This window comes from Marmota flaviventris, chromosome 10, assembly GCF_047511675.1.
Source record: "Marmota flaviventris isolate mMarFla1 chromosome 10, mMarFla1.hap1, whole genome shotgun sequence".
Classification (NCBI taxonomy): Eukaryota; Metazoa; Chordata; class Mammalia; order Rodentia; family Sciuridae; genus Marmota; species Marmota flaviventris.
The window spans coordinates 47753754-47776663 of NC_092507.1; the positions used below are offsets into that span (position 1 = coordinate 47753754).

A 22910-nucleotide genomic window follows, 5' to 3' on the forward strand; every position below is an offset into this window, starting at 1 on the left:
AGCCAATCAGATGGGGCTGAGAGTTCTGGGAGGGAGCCGATGTGAGGCACAAAAAAGAGATGATCTGACTTTGCTGGCTGTCCATCTACCTGTCCAGACCCTGCATTCTAAGAGGTTATAAATATGGAGTGTCTTCTTCACCCCTGAGAGGCTCTGCAATGCAGTTTAAGGCAGGATTTTCTAGGGTTGGCATTCATAGAATTTTCCATGGACAAAAGCAGAGTGATAAAAATGAATACCAATTAGTATATGCTCCTTGTAGCGCTTGCACGTGCACTTGTGCTCGCTCTCTCTCTCTCTCTCTCACACACACACACACACACTCACCTACCTGAGGACATTGTATATATGTGTCACATCATAGTTCACACATCACTTCTTCAGTGCAGCTTTCCCTGTCCCTAGACTGTATTAGGCACCTCACCTTTGTACGCTCATGATATGCGTAGCCTGCCTTCATTCACTCATCCTAGTTTGTAATTACACATTTTTGTGATGATTTGATGGGTGCTTGTCTTGGGGTAATTAATTGTCCAGTTTGGCTGAGGCCAAGGGGTTTTTCAGGACACAGAGCTTTCAGCTCTAAAACTGGTAGAGTCCTGGCCAAACCTGAATGACTGAACACCCTGGTACTCCTCCCTGTCAGGGTGCCATGCTCCATGAGGGCAAGGACTATGCACTTTATAAAAAGAAAAACAAACCACTTATATCCAGTGCCTGGCATATATCTGGATCTTGGTGGGAAGTCAGGAAACATTTTTTGAACCAGTAAAGAATGAATATGTCAATATAAGCTGAACTGTCTTTTCCTATAGAAACCCGTCTTTTCCCCTGAGATTGTTCTTTCTATTTTAGGTGCTAATTTCCCTTTTTTATATATAAATTTCCCTTACTTGGCAAGATTTAAACATGTCAGTATCAAATAGTTTTCCTTGCCTTTCTTCCTTCCCTTCCCATTTGGGGGTTGGAAATTTCTACTGATTTGAGGAATAAGTAGTTTAGTGGAAAAGGAGTTAGAATAGTGGGCATCAAGAGAGTTAAAGAAGGTCTCTCTGCTAAAATGCTAGATGATGACGTTCATGAAGAAAGGAATTATGGATATTCAGTTTACTTCTTTATCTCTAGGTTCTAGCATAGTACCAAGCGTATGTTGCAAGAGCTGAATAAACATTTGTTGAATAAATAAATGACTTAAATAAATAAATGATTTCTGCTCAGTCTCAAGACCTGATGGAGTCAACTTTGTGTGCCTAACTCCCTCTTCCTTCCTACCCTCTAGGTAACCCTTTCCTAAAACTATAAAACTGACCTCAGCAGCCCTTCCTGCTAGATGGAGAAGCAGGTCTCATAGCATAAAGGAGGAAGCACTTTGACATCTTTCCTGATTGGCTGTTATACATTAATTTTTTTAAAGGAAAACAGAACTATTTAATCTGATTACCTGTCATTGACTGGTTTAATTTCACCAAATCCTGCTGACAAGGACATAAAGCTTACATTTTGTGCTTTGTTTATGATTAGAGCTATCATTTCAGGGAAATCGGGATGGCTAAAATTTTGTCTACTTAGTTATGACTTGTTGGCCTTATGGTATTTTTGCTTTTCTTTAACACACTCCTCACCCTCTAGGTCCCTCTTCAACAGTCTCTGTCTTGTCTTTACCATCCCATGGACCATACCATAGTCTATTTGTCTATGTATTCATATAGCTCCTGCTAGATTGGAGCTTCTTGAAATGAAGACGCACCAGAAGGCATGCTGTTAGGTGGCTTGTAAATAAATTGTTTGTGAGAGGAATGTATCAGTTATCTATTTCCATAAAAAGGCTAGGTAACAAATGTGGAACCTTAGTAGTGTAATGGTAGAGCTGTATTTTTGCTCATAAGTCTGTTGATTGGCTGGGTGACTGGGATAGTCTGGGATAATGAGCTTCAGGCCAACTAGAGGGATTTTCTGGTCTTGCCTGGGCTCTCTCATATATCTGGGACAGCACCTAAGACAACTGGGCTGATTCAGCTCTGTTGCACAAGTCTTCTCATCTGGAGCATGTCTCTTGGCCAAGGTAGAAGGTCAAGAGAAGGAAAAAAAGCACATGGCCCTGGAGAGGCCCAGAACTGGCACAGTGTCACATCTGCCTCCTTCTCTAGGCAAAACAAGTCACAAGACTGACCCAAGATTCAACAGGTTGAGAAATAGATCCACCTCTCTGTGACAGGAGCCACAAAGGGTCATAGAAAAGATGTAGACACAGGAGGGGTAGAGAATGGAGACGAATTTTACAGTCTCTGCCACAGAGTGGGAACCAGCAAGGAAATGCTTCATATGTTTCTTTACAAAATAATCACTTTACTGCTTTGACATCTAAATGAATTTATCAGAACTATTTCCAAAGATAGAGCCATGATCTTCCTTGGGAGAGAATAACTCACCCACCATAGAGGTATTCAACAATAAGCTGAATTCTATGGTCATAGAAGCATTAGGTGGGAGGAGGGTGAGGCTCCCTCCAGCCCCTCAGGGTCAGCATTTTCACACAATTTTCCCCTTTTCTTCCAGATCAGCAAAGACCCAATTTTTGTACCAGGTGTCTGGGGGCCTTATTTCTCAGCCATGGTCCCTGGGTTCTGGCTGAACGAAGGTGGTCAGAGTGTCACTGGAAAATTGGTAAGTTGACACTTACTCTGTAGCATCAGGAATGTTTTACACCATTGATTAACCCATTTTGTCACGTCACCCATATCCCAGTAATTGGAAGATTTGCATATTCCTAAGTCAACTAACATTCTCTTAGTGTACAACCTAATATATGTTGCATTGCCGTGTATTTTTGCTAAAGGATTAACTGTTGCTCCAGGCAGTGATGACTGTCCCTTCTTTTCATTGTTCCTTCTCCACGCCAATCCATCCCCTCCCCATCCCCTCCAGGAGAGAGTGATATTCTGTTTTGTGAAAAATGACAATGTTACTTCCCAGCCCAAACCCTTTAATAGTTCCCTGTAGCCCTTGAGACACAAGTCAGATGATTTGCTGGGCACATCATCCTTTTTGCAGTGTCTACTCCAGCCTCACACATGTGCCGGTCACTTACCTTAGACTGTGAAGGACTCACATGGCTCATGTTATCCCATTCTTCTGTCCCTTTGTAATTGCTTCTTTTCCTGCTTGGGTAGGCAGTTTTACCTGTCCTTTAAACACAACTCCAGTTAATGCAAAGGTGGTGCATTAGTCAGCTTTTTGTCACTGTAACCAAAACATCTGACCAGAACAACTTAGAGGAGGAAAAGATTATTTTGGCTCACAGTTTCAGGGATTCCGTCCATAGGGGGCCAACTCATTTGCTTTAGGCCTGAGGAGAGTCAGAACATCATGGTAGAAGCAGGTAGCAGAGGAAAGCTGTCAGCTCATGGCAGCCAGAAAGCAGAGAGAGCAATCAAGCCACCAGGGATAAAACATAAAATGCAAAAGCATACCTAGTGACCCATTTCCTCTAGCTATACCCCACCTGCCTAGAGTTTCCAGCCCATAATCCCTTTACATTATTAATCTAGCCAATGGATTAATTCACTGATCAGATACAAATCTCATAATCTAATAATTTCACTTCTGAACATTTCCGCATTATCTATCATATGAGCTTACTGGGGAAAACATATCCAAACTATAACAAGTGGTTAGGAAATCCTTTTCATGGGAGACAGTGTTTGTGCTGAGACTTGAAAGATAAATACAGATAAACCAGACACAGAAGGGTAGGGACAGGCTTCTAGGCAGGAGAATTTTCAATGGAAGAAGATGTGGACGTGATAAGTAACAAGCATATTTGATGGTAATAAGCATATTTGATGGTAATTAAAATAGTCCAGAATTTCAGCTCTGGCCCAAATTATTCTTAGAAAAATAGCTTAAAATAAAAATTAGAGAGCAGGGAAGGGACCACGTCTTAAAAAGTCCCTGAAAAATGTGCTAAGGAATCGAGCATCATCAAGAAGAGTAGGTGGACACATTCAGGTCTCAGTTGGAAGAAACCCTGGATAATAGCCATGAGGAAGAAGGTCTGAGGCACGTGTCTAAAGGAAGGGAGACCAGTTTTATTAGGTTAATCCCCAGATAAATAGCCATGAGGGCTTGAAGGAGGACATTAGGAATGATGACTGGGAGTTGAGGTCAACAGATCAGCAGGGCTGCTGAGAGATTGGATGAAGAATGCAAGGGAAAAGAGACCTAAGCTCAGTTACCCAATCTCCCATTTACTAGGTTACACTGAAAGTGTCTGTTTATTGTCTGAGTTCCCTCCCAGCCCTTCTAGGTCTTCAGCCAAATTCCAAGTGGTCTGATCCAAAGCTGGATATGGATACAAATAACCTTTAATTTCCATTTCTTAAGTATTTCTATTTTAAACTTTCTTAAATGACCTCTCAAAGTAGGTAGAAGTGTAGGTGGGTGGGTGGGTTCACAGAGCATGTTCTGTACCTATGCTCCTATGCCAGGGTAGAGAAATGAATCTACTGAGTCAGACCTCATCAGTCCCTGGTCCTCAGGATCAGACTCTGGTAGGGAAGTTAGTATGAAATAATTAATATCTGATTGGTCTTAAAAACCATAAACAGAATGGTCAAGAAGGAATACATCATGCCTAAAGTACAGCAGTATGGATGTCTAACATTCTCCTTATTTAAACCACTGCTGTGTTTGTGTGTAACATTCTATTTAAATATCCACCCCCTTTCTGTTGCATATTGAAGACCTATTACTGAAAGCCCTTTTTAACCCCACATCATAGTATAGTCATAAGAACCCACAGAGGACTCAGTCTAGAAACTTTCTAAACAAGGATAGGGGAAAAAAAAAAAAAACAACAACAACAACAAAAAAACACACTTCTTTGCATAGGATGCATTGTTCAACAGGGTTTTTACAGACAGCATGCAAATTAGACATCTTTTTCAGTTGGAAATGTTTTTTCCAGTATTTGATTCAGTTATTTGCTCTGGATATAAGTGATCTTCACATGTGTTTTAACATATATTTGTGAACAAAAATTAGTTATATACCTATTTCATAAGATTAAATTTTAATTTTTAGAAACTTTGACCTCTTTTTTGCTATTTCTAAAAAATCTTCAGTTTTTCACTATGAGTTTTGATATAAGGCTTGAGAATTGTTAGCTTATCTGTTCAATTAGCTTTGCACTATAAACCATTCCAGTTATATTGGGAGCTCCACTTTGAACAATCGGACATATAGAGTTTCATTGGACATAGAATTGGGTCATGATTGACCCTTGGATTATACACAGCAAAATCTTAACCCATTTTGACCCATCATCCCAGATATGTAAAATGCATAAATAATTAAATGTAATGTGCATGTAATAATATATGTAATATATGATACACAATATAATAATGTATAATTATACAGTGATATAATTATATGATGTTGTTACTACATATAATAAATATATACTACATAAAATAACTAATATAATATTCTTATATAATAGGATACATTGTTATTTGTGTTATAATAATATAATTTATTATAGCAAAATAATATTATAGCACAATAATATATATTATAGTGTGATATAATTTATAATAACATGATTATATTGCAATATAATTATGATAATAATATAATAACATTTAAGCTCTAGATTATTATTTTCAACCTATTTTAATGCACTTATGTCAATTTTTTGAAACATCTGCAAAATTGAAAACTTAGGATTTAATGGATTAAGAAACCTAAAAGCTGCTATGATAGAGCAAAATCTGAAACAAGAACAAAGCAGACTATCTAGTAAGACAGCAATCTGGAGATGCCAAGCAAAGAAATATAAAACAGCTATAAAACAAAGAAAATGAGGATGATGATATTAATAACAATAATTGGAGTTTATCCAGATTTTTTTCTGTGAGAGGGATTCATATCCTTGAATGATAGTCATAATAATTATGATGCCTAATGTTATTTTGAAAGTTTATTTCCCAGTTTTGATTCCAATAGTTTTTTGTATATTATCTCATTTTATTCTCTCACAACCCTACACTTTGCAAAACTTTATAAACATTCTCTTGTAGATTCTCTCAGGAGATAGGAAAAGTTACTATCTGTATTTTATAATGGACCACTGAACCCAGGGTTGCCAGCACTGCCTTACCCATCACCAATGGCCTTTTCATATGGTCCCTTTGCCACTTACCTTTCCTTATAGCTTACTAATTCTGGTTCCTTCTATGGTAAATTTTGATCTCTGGTTTTGAAACACGCTGTCATCATGTAGGATTCTAAGAGGAACTTGTATCCCTCTGTTCTTTGTTTCATACACACAACTCTGTGAAACCTCAGCTGAAGGTTGCTGTAGCTGCAGACACTGGTCATAAATATGACATCCCCATCAGAAGAAAAGGAAAAGGAAATGGGAAAAGAGAAAAAAAGGGAAGCAAGGAGAAAGAAGAAAAAAAAATAAACAAGAAAAAGAAATGAGAGAAAAACATAAACTGTACATCACTTGAAAAAGAATACTAAAAGTTTCATTTTTTCCAGATACAGAGCTTCATTACAAAGCAAATCCATCATTCCAAGTATATGAATACATTGGTACTTTAAAAACAAATCTTCATCTGGTTATCTTCAGGATGAAGAAAAAAGTGGGATTTTTTTTCTGGTCCTGGAACTCTTACAGTCTCTTTTGACTGAGAATTAGACTTATTGTTGACTCATTTTCACATCACTGATATTTATTTCTTCTCTGAAAGGCCACACACTCCCTTTCCATGAATGATTGATTTTAGTTGTACCACCAAGCACCCATCCAAGGTTGTCTCGTGCTCACCAATTTTCCAGAAAAATCATGCAAAAAACATTGCTTTTTGCCCAGACTTTTTCCACAGATCACTAACCCTGGTGTTCACTGAATCCAGATGCTGAAACTCATTTCCAACTGGATCTTGGCCATCCCCCATCTAACTGCTCCTCTCTGTCTTAATTGAAGTGAGTTCAATTGGAAGAGGTGTTGGGTAAAGGGAGGCCAAGATAAGTTCCTGCGCTGTACTGTGGTAGATTTGCTTCCTGGGACAATTGGGTTTACATTGGAATTGTATGAACCCAGAATTTGAATTTATAAAATTGAGTCACAGGACCACAATGCAACAAGTTTGTCTGTGTTTTTGGAAATGTAGGATTTGTGCATTGGGAATGCCTCCCCCATTATCTCCATGGCTGCTCCATCTGGGGCTAGCCTCTGGAAGTCATCCATAAAAGTCAGTCTGCCATAAGTAGCTTATGAACAACTTGCAGTGTGTCCAGTGCTGTGCAGGTTATGGAAATGGTCATTTTATCCCTTCTTTCATTCAGTCATTCTATCATGTTACAGGGATTTTCAGATCGATTACACCAGTCCAGGCAAGAATGAGGTCACTCCAGTAGCTCATCATCACCTAAGAAAGTTGGACGTAGTACTGATAATTATAAATTTATTATTGCACATAAGAATAGATTGTTCTGTCCCTGCAGCCTCCTGGAAAGGTGGGAGCTGGCACGTACTGAGGGCCTGTTATATGTCAAGCTCTTTTAGGCCCAATAAGATTCAATCCTTTATTTGATTTTTCCTCATGTGCATGCATGCATGCATGCGTGTTGTCAGTGTTATTATTTTAGTTTTACAAGTGAATAAGTAGGCTGTGAACAGTAAGGTAACTTGTTCAAGGGCATACAGTTAATTATGAGTGGGAAAGCCACAATCTTTAACCCAGTTTGACCGCCAGAGTCCTCAGATCTTTCCAGAACTGGACTCGACTCTTACAAGACTACACTTTGCAGAACTTTATAAACATTCTCTTGTAGATTCTCTCAGGAAACAACTACTGTCTGTAGGGTGATATTCTTTCCAAGCATTTGAAGCAAGGTTTTATAGGACTATAAGAGAAAAATGTATGTGTGTCGGTACTTATGGGATCTATTTGTTTCCCCAACACTTCACATTAGCTAATTGGAATGACTTCATGGATACACAGACCAACTAAAAATCAAACATCTCCCTGTGACCTCTTCTTGCCTTAGCTCATACTGTACTTTCTGTATACCCACCTGGATTCATGCATACTCTCCTAATCAGGCCCCCAAATCTCTCTCTTGCACTATTATTAGCTAAAGCAGTTTTTCTAAAACAGATGCAACCCTTTCACTCTTCATAGCTCTTCATTTATCTGTAAAATAGACTCTATGCTTTTTAGAGTGAATTCTTTTATACAAACAGTATTTATTAAATACTGTGTTCAAGGTACTGTTCTGAGTAGGAAAATGTCAGTGCATAAAACAGCTTCTTCTGTCCCCCTCCCCAAAATCTGTACCTTTCTCAAGCTTGAATTCTAACAATAGGAGATATAAACTGCAAATAAATAAATACACTTCATTCTATAGTATTAGAAGAGTTGGATATGAGTTCAGAAGTGTAGGTTGCAGTTTTAAATAGTATAGCCATGGAAAATCTTATTGATGTGACATTTAAGCAAAGAATGAAGAAGGGAAGGAATTTAGCCAATTTAAACCCCAGGGGAAGAATATGCCAGGCCAAGGGAATAATTAGTACAAAGATCCTGAGGGGACTGTATGCTGGGAGTATTATAGGAATAGCAAGGAGGCCATAGAGGTGGAGCTGAATGAACCAACGTGAGAGTTGCAGATAATAAGTTCAGTGGGGTGAGGGGTTCGTGTTTTTTACTACTCTAAGAATTTTAGCTTTTTCCCTGAGTGAAATGAGAAACTACTGGAGAATAATGAGCAGAAGAGTGATGTGATATGACTTAGATTTTAAAAGGTCATTCTGCCTGCAGCCTGCTGTGTTGAGAATTAACTGGAATGGGTTGGGATGGGGGGGTTAGAAACACTGGAAGCCAGGAAGAAGTTATTGCTATAAGCCCAATGAGATAAGGATGCTGGCAATAGAGCTGGTAAAGAGTGGTCCAGTTTTGGATATACTTTGAAAGTACAACCAACAGGCTTTCTTGATGGATTAGATGCAAAGTATGCAGAAAAGAAAGAGGTCCAGGATTCTGGAGGATAACATTGCTGTCAATGAAGAAAATGGATTAGATGACAGGGAGGTAGAAGAAGGAATCAAGAGTTACTCTTAGTTTTCTGACTGCATAACTGATACCCTCCCAAAATTGATCCTGCATTATTTGTCTTCATCTTGGTAAAGAATACCATCATTTATATATTTTTTTATCAAAGCCACAAAAAATTAGGATTAATTCTTGACTTTCTTTTACCCTCTCTCCCTAAACTAGTCCATCAATAAGTCCTATGGATCCCACCTCTGAAATATACCACTAGTCTACTCCAAGTACTGGTGGTCAATCCACCAGTATATCTCTCCTGGTCTATGTAATGTGATAAACACAGCATATATTTAGTCTTGCTTTTATATCCTGTCTTATGATTGCTGTTTTTTGTGTGGAATGTTCAAATTCTTTGTATTTAATATAAAGATCAGTATGGTTGGATTTAGGTCTCTGGATTATTGACACATACCTCCTCCTTGTGTTCTCATGTGACCCTCACTCTGTGTGAATTAAACCATCATACAATAGTAATACAAGCATACCCATGTTTATAGCAGCACAAAACACAATAGCCAAACTATGAAACCAGCCTACGTGTTCATCAATAGATGAATGAATAAAGAAAATATGGTATACATACACAATAGGGTTTAATTCACCCATAAAGAAAAACGGAATTATGTAATTTGCAGGAAAATGGATGGAACTAGAGACACTTACATTAAGCAAATTAAGTCAAACTCAGAAGGTCAGCGTTGAGTTATATGTTTTTTCTCATATGTGGAAGAAGGAAAAAGAAAATGAAAAGAGGTGGGGTGTCTCATGAAAATCAAAGGGAGATCAGTAGAATAGATGAAGAGACCAGGGGGAAGGAGGAAGGGAGGGAGAGGGGAGTGCTGGGGAGTGATATTGGCCAAATTTTATTGTTATATTTTGTGCATGTACAGATATTTAACAGCAAATCCCACCATTATGTTCAACTGTAATGTACCAATAAAAATATGGAGAAAAAAAATGTTAAGCTTCCATCTAATAATATTTTTTCTTTTAGACTGAAGAACTTTCTCTAGCATTTCATACAGTAGAGATTAAATGACAAGACATTCCCTCTTTTATTACAGTTCATTTGTTTTTCATCCTATCTTGAAAAATGTGTTCAATATAGATTCATGGTTGGCAGATTCTTTTTTTCCTCTCATTCAGCATCTTCAGAGAGCTCTTCCTTGACTGCTCTAAAACCAGTGTCCTTTATATAATAGCTTATTTGTTTCTTTTAAAGCACTAATCACTTTCTCTCATTTTACTTATATTTATTATAATTATACTTACTATTTGTTGATTGTCTCTGTCTTTCAATAGATATAATCTCCATTGGAACACATATTAAGTCAAATGTAATTGCCACTGAATTCCCTGTGCTTACTATGTCTAGAAAAGAATAGGTGCTCAATTAATTAATATTGTTGAGTCTACAGAGAATATTTCCATTCTAAACTATATTCGGATTTTGAAGCACCCATTTCCCTTTGTAGGCAGAACTTTGTGAGAGCAAAGACTTTTGACTTTTCTTTATATTTTTATCCTTAGTTTTCAGAATAGTGGATAGCACAAGGTAAACATACATCATGTTAGTTTCATAAATAAGTAAATTAATTAGCAAACTAAATATTTACAAAGTTATCAACTTTGGTGGTGAATGAGACTGACTGAACTAGCAATGTATTCACTCAGAATTTTTCCACTAGTAAGTGGAGTTCTTCTAGCTAACATCTTGAAGTTTCAATGAAAAACTTGTTAATCTGTCTTTTGGGAGTATTTGTTACTCTTCAGGACTGTTCAGTATAGAGACCCATAGTCCTCTTCAGTAGCACAGAGAAGTTGCCTAGATTGCACTTTGTTTTTCATTATATTCTTATGAGGATTTCAAGAAGGAAAAAATCAGCAAGTGTTTTGGTTTCCAGATAAGATGACTTACATAAATAAAGAGTTAAAATGGCTTAGATTTGAAAAAAGTGGTATTACAGCTTAATGTAAATAGAGAAAAAGCAGTTCTGAAAAATGCTAAATGCTTTTTTAAAAGAAGCTTGGTGATTTCTTTGCCAGCAAGACACAGTAAAAGCTTTAAGACTAATATGTAAACTGATTTTAATAGGAAAGAAAGTCATCTTGCAATAAGAGCTTTGCTTTAGCTAAATGACCATAGAACTTAAGATTATTGAAATAAATTCTGGGTTTGCATTTGTTGGAGGAGGTGTTTTGCTGATTTTATGAATTTGTTTTGTTTTGTTTTTACCTCCAAACTCTTTGTCAGCAACATTGGTTGCTCAGGCAATACAGTTCTCTCTGCAATTCACACACATTTGGCTATTTGTCATATTGATTTATTAGCATTTCATAGAGAATCAGAGATGGTCTGGCTCAAGATCTTGTCCTGAGCCAGACCTGAGCTCAGGTCTCAGGACTCAGCTCAGGTCTCAGGACTCCTTGTCCTGTCCTCTCTCTTCCATATCAAAGGTCAGAAACTCAAGTGCCTAAAGAAGTCAGACCATGTAAATGAGCAAAGAGATTAATGAAGGAACAGTTCTCACTTCCTCAGAGAAGTTTCTCCTGCATCTGTACTCTGGCTCAATTTCTTGTTCCTTCCTTTGCAGAGAAACGTATCTTCAGCGCAAGTAAAACATTAGTGGAATCGTGATGATCAATGGATAAAATGTGGTGTGCTTTGCTGGGGAGTGGTGGGGAGCCTGCAACCTCTCACAGCTGGAGAGAGGAGGCCTGTGTGCAGGACCAGCCATCACTCAGCCAACTCTTGCCATGTGGGAAATAATTCTGCAAGAGAAACCAGAATCAGGACTTTAAGGGAAAGCTCCCAATTTAAAAATATTGGCTCGTTTTATAAAACATTATATATCCTAAATAAAATACATCTGTGGGCCAGACGCCACCTTGCACTACCCAGTTATGATCTGTGCTTTCGACTGTTTTGAACTGTTGTTTCTCCATGTTCCTAGCACAGATGCTACCTTGACAAGGAAGGGCCCAACATCCTAAGTTACTCACCATAAGGTGACTTTTCTGTCTTGGTCTGAGAAAGACCTGCCTCCAACCATCTCCAGCTTCCTTCCTGTCCCAGTAGTGTTTAGCTTTCCAGCCTACTCTTCAGCTGTCTGCTCTTGGAGCCGAAATCTAAGAAGATGGCAGAAACAAGAAAAAGTCGCAGTTAGACTAGTTCTGTCAGTATATTTCTGAGGCAACCACTTGGCAATGACAGTCGTTGTTGTGAATCTGGTTATCTCATTGGGAAACAAATACGACTTGTGGGACACCGTGTTCTTCTATACTGTGCTAAATGCATTAGAGATTAGAACACAAGTTCTAAGGTCAACCCTAGGAACAGACACTTCCAGACTGCTGAAGTGAGCACTCAGTGATTTGACCAACTGGTGCGTCCTTTTTTAATCAGAGAGGCCTTTACCACCAAATGCTGTGGAAAATAAAAAGTACAGTGGGCTGGGATCCTGTTCCCATAACCATTTTCACTTTTGGGCTATACTCATTCTTCTTCATAATAGATATTATGAACTGATAGCCACCTACACAATTGGCACTCACCACAACCTTCCCTATCTTGGAAATTTTATTGTCCCCTTTTTGCTGAAGTACAGAAATGAGGCTCTGAGAGTTTAAGTAACTTCTGAAGTTTTCACAAAAGATAAGGATAGACAGCAAGACTCTATTGCCAAAGCCCTTGGTTTTTTTCCATATCTTAAAATGTGGGCTTGCTTATTATTATTCACCTATGCTGAGGCTAACAGACTGAGAGACAGTTGCCATTGGAAAGCTAGTTTGTTATTCTCAATTCCCTGGAAGAGAAGAAACCCTGTGGCAGCATCAGGGTCAGTTAAGAGTCAAGAGGGGGGGAGGAACAACCTCAGGCCAGAATCTTTATCTAGTTTTCTTGGGAAGGAATATAGCAGGGTAGAGTAAGCAGGCTTGGTGTAGGTCACCTTGTATTATTTCAGCAGGCTCTGGGGGTAAAAGGGCTGTCAGCTGGTATCTGGTATCTGGCTGGGATTAGAGAAACAAAAGAACCCCCATGCAAGAGCCAAGAAGAAGGGGTGTACAGAGATAAGCTCTGAATTAGTTGCTTTTCATATGAAAAAGGTGGAAAGCTTTCACCACCTTTAGGAGTTGGCCAGCCCTGGGAGAGATTGCCTCTCCAGAGTCAGCTAGGCCCCAGATGTCAAGGCATCCAGAAAACAGAAAACAAAAGGGCAGAATTATACAATCATATTGCCTTTTCTTATACTCCAAATTTAAAAGTCATCTGACTCTGATTTTCTTAGATTCTGTAACTAGTCTGTCCCTAAGCTTGCTTTATTTTCCTCAAAATGGGTCTCATTCATTCATTTCAGATACCAGGCATTGTTCTAGGGACATATTGAGGCTGTTATTTTGAAAGTGTCCAGAGTGCAGGATCAGAGACAGACTAGACACTAAGGATTGTAAATGAACTTGGTAAATGCTGCAGTAGGGCAAGGACTGGGGTGTGTGCCCTGTACTCCCACTGTTGGCTTCTGATCCTCACCTGCATTTCCTGCTCACTATATCTTATTATCTCCCTCTTCTGCACACCCTGCTGGATAAATTTTCCTTATCTTTTCGTCATTTTGTTCCCTCAATCCAAGTCATTTCCTATGGCTCCAATTCAAAAAAAGTATGAACCATTATCTGACTTTCAAGATACACTGTCTATCCCAACTCCCCTCATTCATCCATATTTCTGCCACTATACTTATTCTCTAATTTAATATGCATTTACGCTGTGACCAATGTGTGCCCATCACAAATAGATACAAAGGTGAAATTTGTTAAGAATCACCGAGAAAAAAGATGTAGTGTTGTGTGAGCATGCTGTACGCTTCCATGGTTCATTCATCCCACACTCATTCCACAAATATTTATCAAACCCCTGTAAGATGCCAGGAGAGCAGGTAGTCCAGTTCCCTCCATCCTTACAACCATAAACGTTTTTTCCTTCTTCATGTCTCTATAATTGCCAAATGATGAATGACTACCTTACTTTATGCTACTAAATATTGTATTATTCCTTTTCACTGTGTCCCAGAGCCTGAGGACTGTTCCTGGTACTTTAGTCATCCAGTAAATACTAAATAATTTCATTCATGGATACACTACACATGTCCTCCTGTAAGCTCCTTCAAATCTCCTTCCTCTAAACTCCTCAAGTACCTCCCATAAAAGAAAATAGCATCAAAAGTAATACCTTTAATTATTCATTAATGATCTCAGTGGGTTCATCTTGATGCACTCCCAAGTTTACAAATTCTTTGAGGGTCCAGAATATGCCTCATCACAGTAACCCAAAGTTGAACGTCTAGGAAGTAAATATTCAAAACTCACATAATTTTTTTTTTCATTGAAATGACCAATGGTTGTTAATTTGAAATGTTTTCATAAAACTACACCAATCCAATGGAACTTTAAAAGGAGGCTATTTTAGAAGGAGGCTGACAGGTCAAAGAGGTTGTTGAGTTCAAAGCAGTGACATGCTCAGAGTCACACAGCAGGTGAGAACCAGAGCCAGATCCCAGAACAAGTATTTTTACACAGCCTTGGCTCTCCAGAAACATGCTCAGAGAGCCTGTCTCTAAAATAGCCAAAATCACCAGTCTGTTCATAGTTTGAATGAAAATAAATCCCTCAGAATTGGTTGTTTAAGATTCCTAGAGACTCAAGTAAACATGGACAAATGCACATCTTGGGTTCAGGGACCCCCAGCACAGTGTGGCTGTCGAAGCAGGAGGAGCAGAGCTGGGAAGCATTGCTGTTCCCAGTGCACAGGACAAGCTGTTTTGTTTAGAGCCATCCAAGGGATTAAGAATTAAATCCTAGATGTGTGATTTCAGATGAGAAGATACTATCTACAGAGTTCAGACATTTCTGTCCTTGGAGAGCTACCCTGGTTTTCCCTGGGACAACCTTTCTGTTCAGGGAGGTGCTCTTGACAGCTCTGGGGCACCTCATATTTTTTAAACTGGGATTCCCTCATTGTACTCCTTCCCTCTTCCCCTTTATCATAGCTGCTACATTAGTAAAACACACTGAGTAATTCAAGGTTTTGACACTGCCCTAGGTGACAGCCTGGATTAGGAGGGGGAGTGATGTGATCCAGCCATAGTACTTTTAACAGCCAGACCCCCCACATTGAACTTGAGTTACCCTTCCTTCCTCATTCCTCCTTCATGAACCTGATGCTACCTGCTACTACCATTTTAGCCTTGGGATTTTCATTTCTTCTCTTTAAAACTTTTGGTTTTATAAATTCCAGAGGTTGACACTAGGTTAAGGAAAGCTAGTTCTGAAAGAAACAAATTATCCTTTTAATGTTCTTGGATTCTCAATGGACAAAGAGCTGGAAGAAACATACTTTTTTTATGTATCCTTTCTACCTTAAACATAGATTAGAGGAGCTATAAAACTGACCTATTACTCTTATCTTTCAGATAGACCACCTGGTGCAAGGCCACCCTGCCTTCCCTGAATTGCAAGCCAAGGCCACAGCCAGGTAACTACTCTGTTTTCCCTACAGCTTTCCTTGTGTGACTGCATGAGTGATATTCACTTTGGGTGTTTCATGACCTTCAGATCCTATGGACAGTGAATACATCTGACAGGACTTGGTTATAAAATACTCAGTCATACGGATGGTCCAGAACATCATTTATGAATTTTTAGAAAGATCCGAGACAACTCTGAGAACCTAAAGATCCTATAAGAATATGCCCAGGGCTCTGGATAAAAAACTCTGATGTAGATGAAAGTGTCTGGATTTTAGAGTCAAAACTTCTTGAGTTTATATCCCAGCTTTATTCTTTACTAGGTATGTGACCTTGCACAGGTTATTCAACCTCTTTAGGTCTGTCTCTTTACCTGTAAACTGAGCATAGTAGCTGATGTGGAGTGGATTCTGGGACATATTAGTAAAACTAAGTGTAAAGCAGAGTTTACAACATACTCTCTTTCAAGAAGGAGATATAAGAAAATATATGTGCAAAAGAAATACTGGAAGATTTCATCAGAAATTAGTGGGATTGGGTACATAAAGAAGATGGGTAGAAATGACATGGAAAGTACGTGGGAATAGGAGCAGGATGGTAGGAGAGAATACTGCTTCTCTGAGTACTTTTTTATGTAACTGGCTAAGTCCTAAAACCATAGTGATGCTTCTTGTTTCCTTAAAATGAATACAGATAGATAGATAAATCAATGGATAGATAAATAGAAAAATGAACCTACTGTATTACAAATAAACAACATAACCACACTAAAGGGAATTGGGGAAGGAAAAGAACTAACCCAGATAACTTTGGAAAAGGATATTTTGACCGTATGCTGAATAGTTAAAGATAAAAATAAGTCTATATAAAATATGTACTTCTGATAAGTAAATTTATTTTTTTGTAAGTGTATGGGTTAGCCATTTTTCAAATCTTTTATGTATATACTTCAATTGAGCAAGTAAATAAATATATGGTAGAATATAAAAGCCAAATTTCTCACACGTTGTGAAAGGATTTCACCACAAGATACTTATTGATACAAATGGAAAAATAGTCCGTTTACAGTGGAGAAATCTGGCAGACAACACCTTTCCCAAGTTAACAGCACCAGCAATAAGATATGTCAATATCATGTACCTGCCTTTATAACATACCAAGGACACATCATTTCTGGAATGTTCTTGCCCAAAATATATAAACTCAGTGTCAGCTCAAGAAGATATCAGACAAGCCCAAATTGAAAGCTAATATACTAAATTATTAGCCGATAGGCCTCAGAAGATTATGAAATGTAAATACTGAAGAGCTGTCCCAGATTGGAGGAGACTAAGGAGTGACCTGTGCTTTGTAAAGCCACAGGCTGTTTCTCAGACCCCCTTTATGTGTACTCAACAGCGTGTGGTAGCTCTGATTATTGCTCTCTCCTTTTAATATTCTGGCTTTCCAAAATGTTACCCTCTCCCAGTTTTCTTCCTGTGTCTCTGACTCCTTTTCAAGCTCATGGTCCTTTCTTTGACCATCAACATCAAAGTTCATCACAACTGGGTTTCTGGCCCTCTTGTTCTATCTTTTCATCTCTTCCAAGGTGATCCCAACTATGCTCTTGACTTCATTAATTTTTATATTTTAATGATTCAAAGTTTATCTCCAGCTCAGATGTTTTTGCAACAATATTCATTCTCTTCCACCTTCTTTCTATTGTCTTGCAAAGGAAAGTGCATCTGTATCCCATCAGATCTATGAATGCAATATTCTGGACTATGTGACCCATTATGCTTCAGGTCTCAGAATGAAATAGGCAGAGCTGTTGCTAAAATGAAGTTGGCTGTTTGAAAGGGTGGACAAAACCCTTGGAGTCAGGAACCACATGCCTCTTTTGCTTTGACTTGGGGCATTCTGAAAACATCAATGTAGATCACCTCTATCTCAGAGCTTAGCATCAGCAAATCCTGTTTGAAACTGTAGAAACAAATGTTGATAAACAGATTGAGTATTTTATCCTCTTGATTTACCATAATCCTTTTAGGCCCCATCTCTGAATATAAATGTTTTGTGAGCTTGTAAATCATGTAAGCAATAACTAGATGTGCCCATAACATGTAACTGGCAACCAGTCTCTCTGCATGGGGCTACAAATGCAGATATTTTACTCCTTGATTGTAGATCACTTTAAATTGATTGTAACTTCAACTCTTTTCTCTTCATCTTGTTTCTCATATGAAACCTTAACTAACAATACCTCAGAATGAAGTTCTGTTGACATCAGATCTTTGAGGAGAGGCTATTGGCATAATCTGCAAGAACTAGGTTCAAGGTTGGCAGCACAGTCAAGGTTAAATCCATATCTTATGAGCATATCTAATGCTAGAGTAAACAAAGCAAAGTCCTTGTTTTGATAGAATTTATATATATATATATATATATATATACACACACACACATATATATATATACACATATGTACATATACATATATATGTATGTGTATATATATTTTATATATACATATTTATATATATGCACACACAAATATATAAGTATATATAATTACACTATGTACGTAGTATATATATAGTACTTAAGTAACTGCATAGTGTATGTATACATTATACATAGTATAACTATATATGCATACATATATGTGTATATCTATGTGTGTATACTTATGTATATGTGTGTCTGTATATGTATATATATATGTATATGTATATCTATATCTATATGTATATATATATATATATATCTATATATATATCTATATATATAGATATATATATAGATATATATATATATGGAAGGAACAGCAAGTCCCAAGGCTTTGAGCCAGTGGCCAGTTCGGCATCAACAGGGAACGTTGTAAAGGCCACTGGCTGGACCAAAGTGGGAGAAAGGGGAATCAGATGAGGGCTGGAAGTGAGCCAGGGGTCACACCATACGTCATTGTATATAACTAAGAGGACTGTGGTTTTCTTCAAGGTTTTAGTTGATTTGGTTTGGTTTCTTTTGTTATTGTTTTTGTTTTTTTGGAGGTGGGGATTGAACTTGGGCCTCACAAATGCTAAGCACACGTTAACCCTGAGCTATACCCCAGCCCAATAGTTTTAGTTTTTAAGCAGAGGAGAGATACAATGAGATTTGTCTTTTAAAAGGATTACTTTGGCTGCATTGTGAATAATAACTAGGTTATTTGTGAGGAGATATAGACAAATATGGGGAAAATAAAGCTGCTTGGGTATCCCTTGGCAAGCTCACAGTCTGCTGGGGAAGACTGTGAACAGAACAGAAAAGCCAGTCTGTTCTTTCTTCTGCAGAGGTCACTGTAAGCAGTGGTCATCTCATGGTGAGTCCATTGTTTTCAGGTCCTTTGGAATTTTTTCTGTTAGCTAACTCACATTTTTTTTCTCTCAACCTCTCTTTTCTTTTAACCACTTTCCCTAGATTTTTTTCATTATTGCTTTAAGGACAACTCATTTTTCTTTATCTGATTTCTTCTTCAAACCTCTCTTCCATCTGTGATTCCCACAATTCCAATGAGACTCTTAAAATTCACCTGTCCTCTGTATGCCAACTCTCACATACCATTAAAACTTTTTACTAAAGTCTATGTGATTCCCCTTTGAACAAGGACAGAAAAAAAGAAAGAAGAAGGACATTTATTAAGAATTTGCACTGGGTCTGGCACTATGCATGGTGATAGTTTCAAATACACCTTATGTAATTCGAGATGAGGAAATAAGATTACTGGGAGTCCTTGGACTTCACTTCTAAAGATTATTCTCCCTTTTCATTCTGCACCTGTATTTTCAGATCCCCCGCTTTGGCCTTTATGGCTTTTTAAACTGCAGTCTTTCAGTTGGGCAACTGGGGCCATCAGTCTATCACTAAGTATTTACTTAGCGTCACCAGAGGGAGGGCAATTGTAGAACTAGCATGATAATGTTAACACCTTTTACAGCTCAGGGTGTGCAGGCAGGCATAATCAGTATTTCTTGATGGCTGTCAGATTGGAATTGTTCTTTAAACCTAAGTAAACTATTATTACCTAAGTAAACTATTATTACAATGCCTTTCTTTGGCTACTTTCCATGTAAATAAAAGAAATTGCTCAGGGCATTAGGATCCTTTCAAGAAAACCAAGGGCTATGTGGATTTGGGAAGTAAAACCTTAATTTTCTACTCTCAAATCATACCTATAGCCCACCCCAGTGCATATTGACCAGGGGAGGGGACGGTCATAAGATGCTTGTTTCCCAGCATGCCTGTGAGGTTGTGTCCCTTTGGCTCCCGAGATGCCCTTTGTCAACCAGTGTTTCAAGGAGATGCAGAGATGTCTGTGATGTATAAATACTTAGGTTGGGGAAAACCTGAATGGTCCATTCAGCTGCTATAACAAAATACCATAGACTAGATAGTCTGTAAATAATAAATTTATTTCTCTCAGTTCTGGAGGCTGGTAAGTCCAAGATCAAGGTGCCACAGATTCAATGTCTGATGAGGCACCACTTCCTGGTTCACAGAATGACACCTTCTTACTGGATCTTCATGTGGTGGAGGGTCAAAAAAACTCACTTGGGACTCTATTATAAGGGACCTAATCCAATGAAGGTTGTGTCCTCAAGACCTAATCTGTCTGCAAAAGGCTTCACCTCTTAATATCATCTTCTTGGGGTTGGTATTTCAACATTTAAATTTTTGTGTGGATACAAACATTCAGACCACAACCCCTTTTATGGCAGCTTTTTCAGAAGCTCATCAAATATGCTATTTTTTCTCCATAAATTATGGGAATGATACAGAAATTCCAATTCTATTATTCCATGTAATATCTATATCCATTCATGCATGCTTTAGGAGTAGCATGTTCAGTAGCTAACTGGTAGGGTGGGTAAGATTAAGCCCTACCCAGAAGGAGTTCAGACCCCTGAGATGCCTGTACCACCTTGATCTTGGACTTCCCAGTAATCCCCATTTGCTCACCTGCAAGTGAACAAAATGGAGGAGGTGCCTCTCATCCATTTGGCAACTCCTCTAGAGTAGCACTGTGTGCCAAGTATACTGCTAAACTCTAAGTATATACTAGTGATAGTCATGACACAGAAAGTCCAGGGGAAGCCTTCAGCAGTCACCAAATAAAAGCAAAACTGTAAATAAGTTTACAGTGACCAAATGTGGTAAGAAGCTACAGAGGGCAGTGACAGCATATCAGAGAAAACCCTCCTAGATTATGGTGAACAGACAAGCCCTGACTGATGGAAGGACAGTTAAGGTCAGGATGGTTAAAAAAGAAAACTATTAAGCTGAAGGCAAGAACATTCCAGTCAAGTGGATTGTTATCTGTGAAAACACTGAGGAGAAATCTGAGGAATTGATATCAGGCCACAGACAATCATAGGTAAGAAGAGGCTGGAGACAAAGGGTTTGGATCGTCCAGGGCCTTCTAAATCAAGATCTAAAACAGATTTTATGGAAAAGGAGTCGTTGGCCATTGCCAGATTCTAAGCAGGCAATTCAAGTATTCAGCATCACACTACAGTAAGTCTCCTTATTCCTCTACTTACCATTAAAAAGAATGAAATTATGGCATTTGCCAGTAAATGGATGGAACTGGAGACTATCATGCTAAGTGAAATAAGCTGAGTCTTCTCTCCAATATGTGGATACTAGCACATAATAAGGGTGGGGAGGGATAAAAGTTCACTGGATAAGACAAAGGGGAATGAAGGGAAGGGAGCAGGAATGGGAACAGGAAAGATAGTAGAATGAACAGGACTTAACTTTCCTATGTTCATATATGGATACAAGACCTGTGAAACACCATGTCATGTATAAATATAAGAATGGTACCCTAATTAGAATAAGTTATACTCCATGTATATATAATATGTTAAATTATACTCTAGTGTCATGTATATCTAAAATAAATAAGTAAGTAAAAATAACTGTTAAAAAGACAGCAGGGAAAATTTTTAAAATTATTTCTAAAAGTAACCCAAAAGTTTCTTCAGGGGGATGAAGACTGGGATAAAAACATTTAGGTAATGTCTCCCAGAGAAGAAAAAAATTCCCAGTAAAATTCTGGAGAATGTAAAAACAAAATGGAGAATTAGTGAATTAATAGCTGATAAGTGGGAGAACATTTTTACTTGGATAAAGGTATTAAATATTCATGTATACTAAAAAGGAGGTCTCTTTATTCCCAACCCAGAGACAGGAGTGTTATTGCCCAACCCCTAGCACAAGTGATGAAGCCGGGTGGCTGTCCATAACTGAGAGTGCTCAGAAATGCCAGGATGGCTCCTCCTCTCCTCTGAAGAGGTTGCCTTGAAGAGCAAAGGCAAGGAGCTGAGATGGCTGTGTGCAGCATAGGTGGCTGTGGGAGCACAGGCAGTGAAAAGAGCCAGGGCTCAGGAAGTGTCTCAAGATGACATCACATATGAGTCTAAATGATGATTGACACAGGGAAGGTAAAGAAGGCAAGGAAAGGGATTCTAACCAACAGGAGGCAGAGTGGGCAAACATTCAGAAGCTGAGGCATGCGTGTTGTGAGAATGTAAGTTAGCTAGGTGCAGTTGGAGCATGGAGCAAGCAGGGAGGAATGAGCACATGTCCACAGGACAGTGAAAGGAGGGGAAAACCAGCTCATGAAGAACATCTTGTGCCAGTAAAGAAATCTGTCCTTTGTCCTGAGGACAATGGGGAGGAGCCACTGCAGGGTTGAATCAGGGCTGGGAATCATCAGCGTTGTGCTGTAGAAGAATCACCCAGGAAGAAGTACAGAAAGCCTCATTGGAGTGAGCAGGATTGCACGTTGGGGGATGAACTTGGAGACCAAGTGTAGGTGGCCTTAGTAAAGTAGCAGCAGGTAAGCTGGAGAAAAGTTTGCTAGTTACAGGGATATTTAGAAGAGAAATCAAATCTTGGTGAAAGATTAGATTGGGGAGCAGAGAGAGAAAAATAAGTCAGAAATGATGCCTGCCATGACTCTTCCAAGCAGTAGCTTGGACAATTGCTTAAATGATATTGGCTTTGATTAAACCAAGGAACACAGTAGGAAGATGGAGTATGTCAGAAAAGATGATGTGTGTCGGATTAAATATTTTTAGATAAGTTGCCTTGGGATATCCAAGAAGAGACATTTGATGGGTGGTTGGATATTTGACCTGGAACTCATCAGAGAGTAATGAGCAGGATATAAGGACACATATTTGGAAGTCCTCAGTACTGGATAGTAACTGGAGCTCTAAAAGAAGGATGGTAT

General features: G+C 38.5%; 1 protein-coding gene across 16 annotated transcripts in view; it reads left to right on the forward strand.

Annotated features, from left to right (window-relative positions):
* The window catches only part of Fggy (FGGY carbohydrate kinase domain containing), a 409490-nt gene that overhangs the window by 266156 nt on the left and 120424 nt on the right, over window positions 1-22910 (forward strand). For all 16 annotated transcript variants that reach the window (XR_011708838.1, XR_011708841.1, XR_011708845.1 and 13 more), the window contains 2 exons: window positions 2557-2664; window positions 15596-15657. Coding sequence is in view for 2 of the 16 variants with exons in the window: in XM_027945053.2 (XP_027800854.2) it covers window positions 2557-2664; window positions 15596-15657 (170 nt within the window). In the remaining 14 variants the exon portion in view is untranslated. The remainder of the gene's footprint in view (window positions 1-2556; window positions 2665-15595; window positions 15658-22910) is intronic.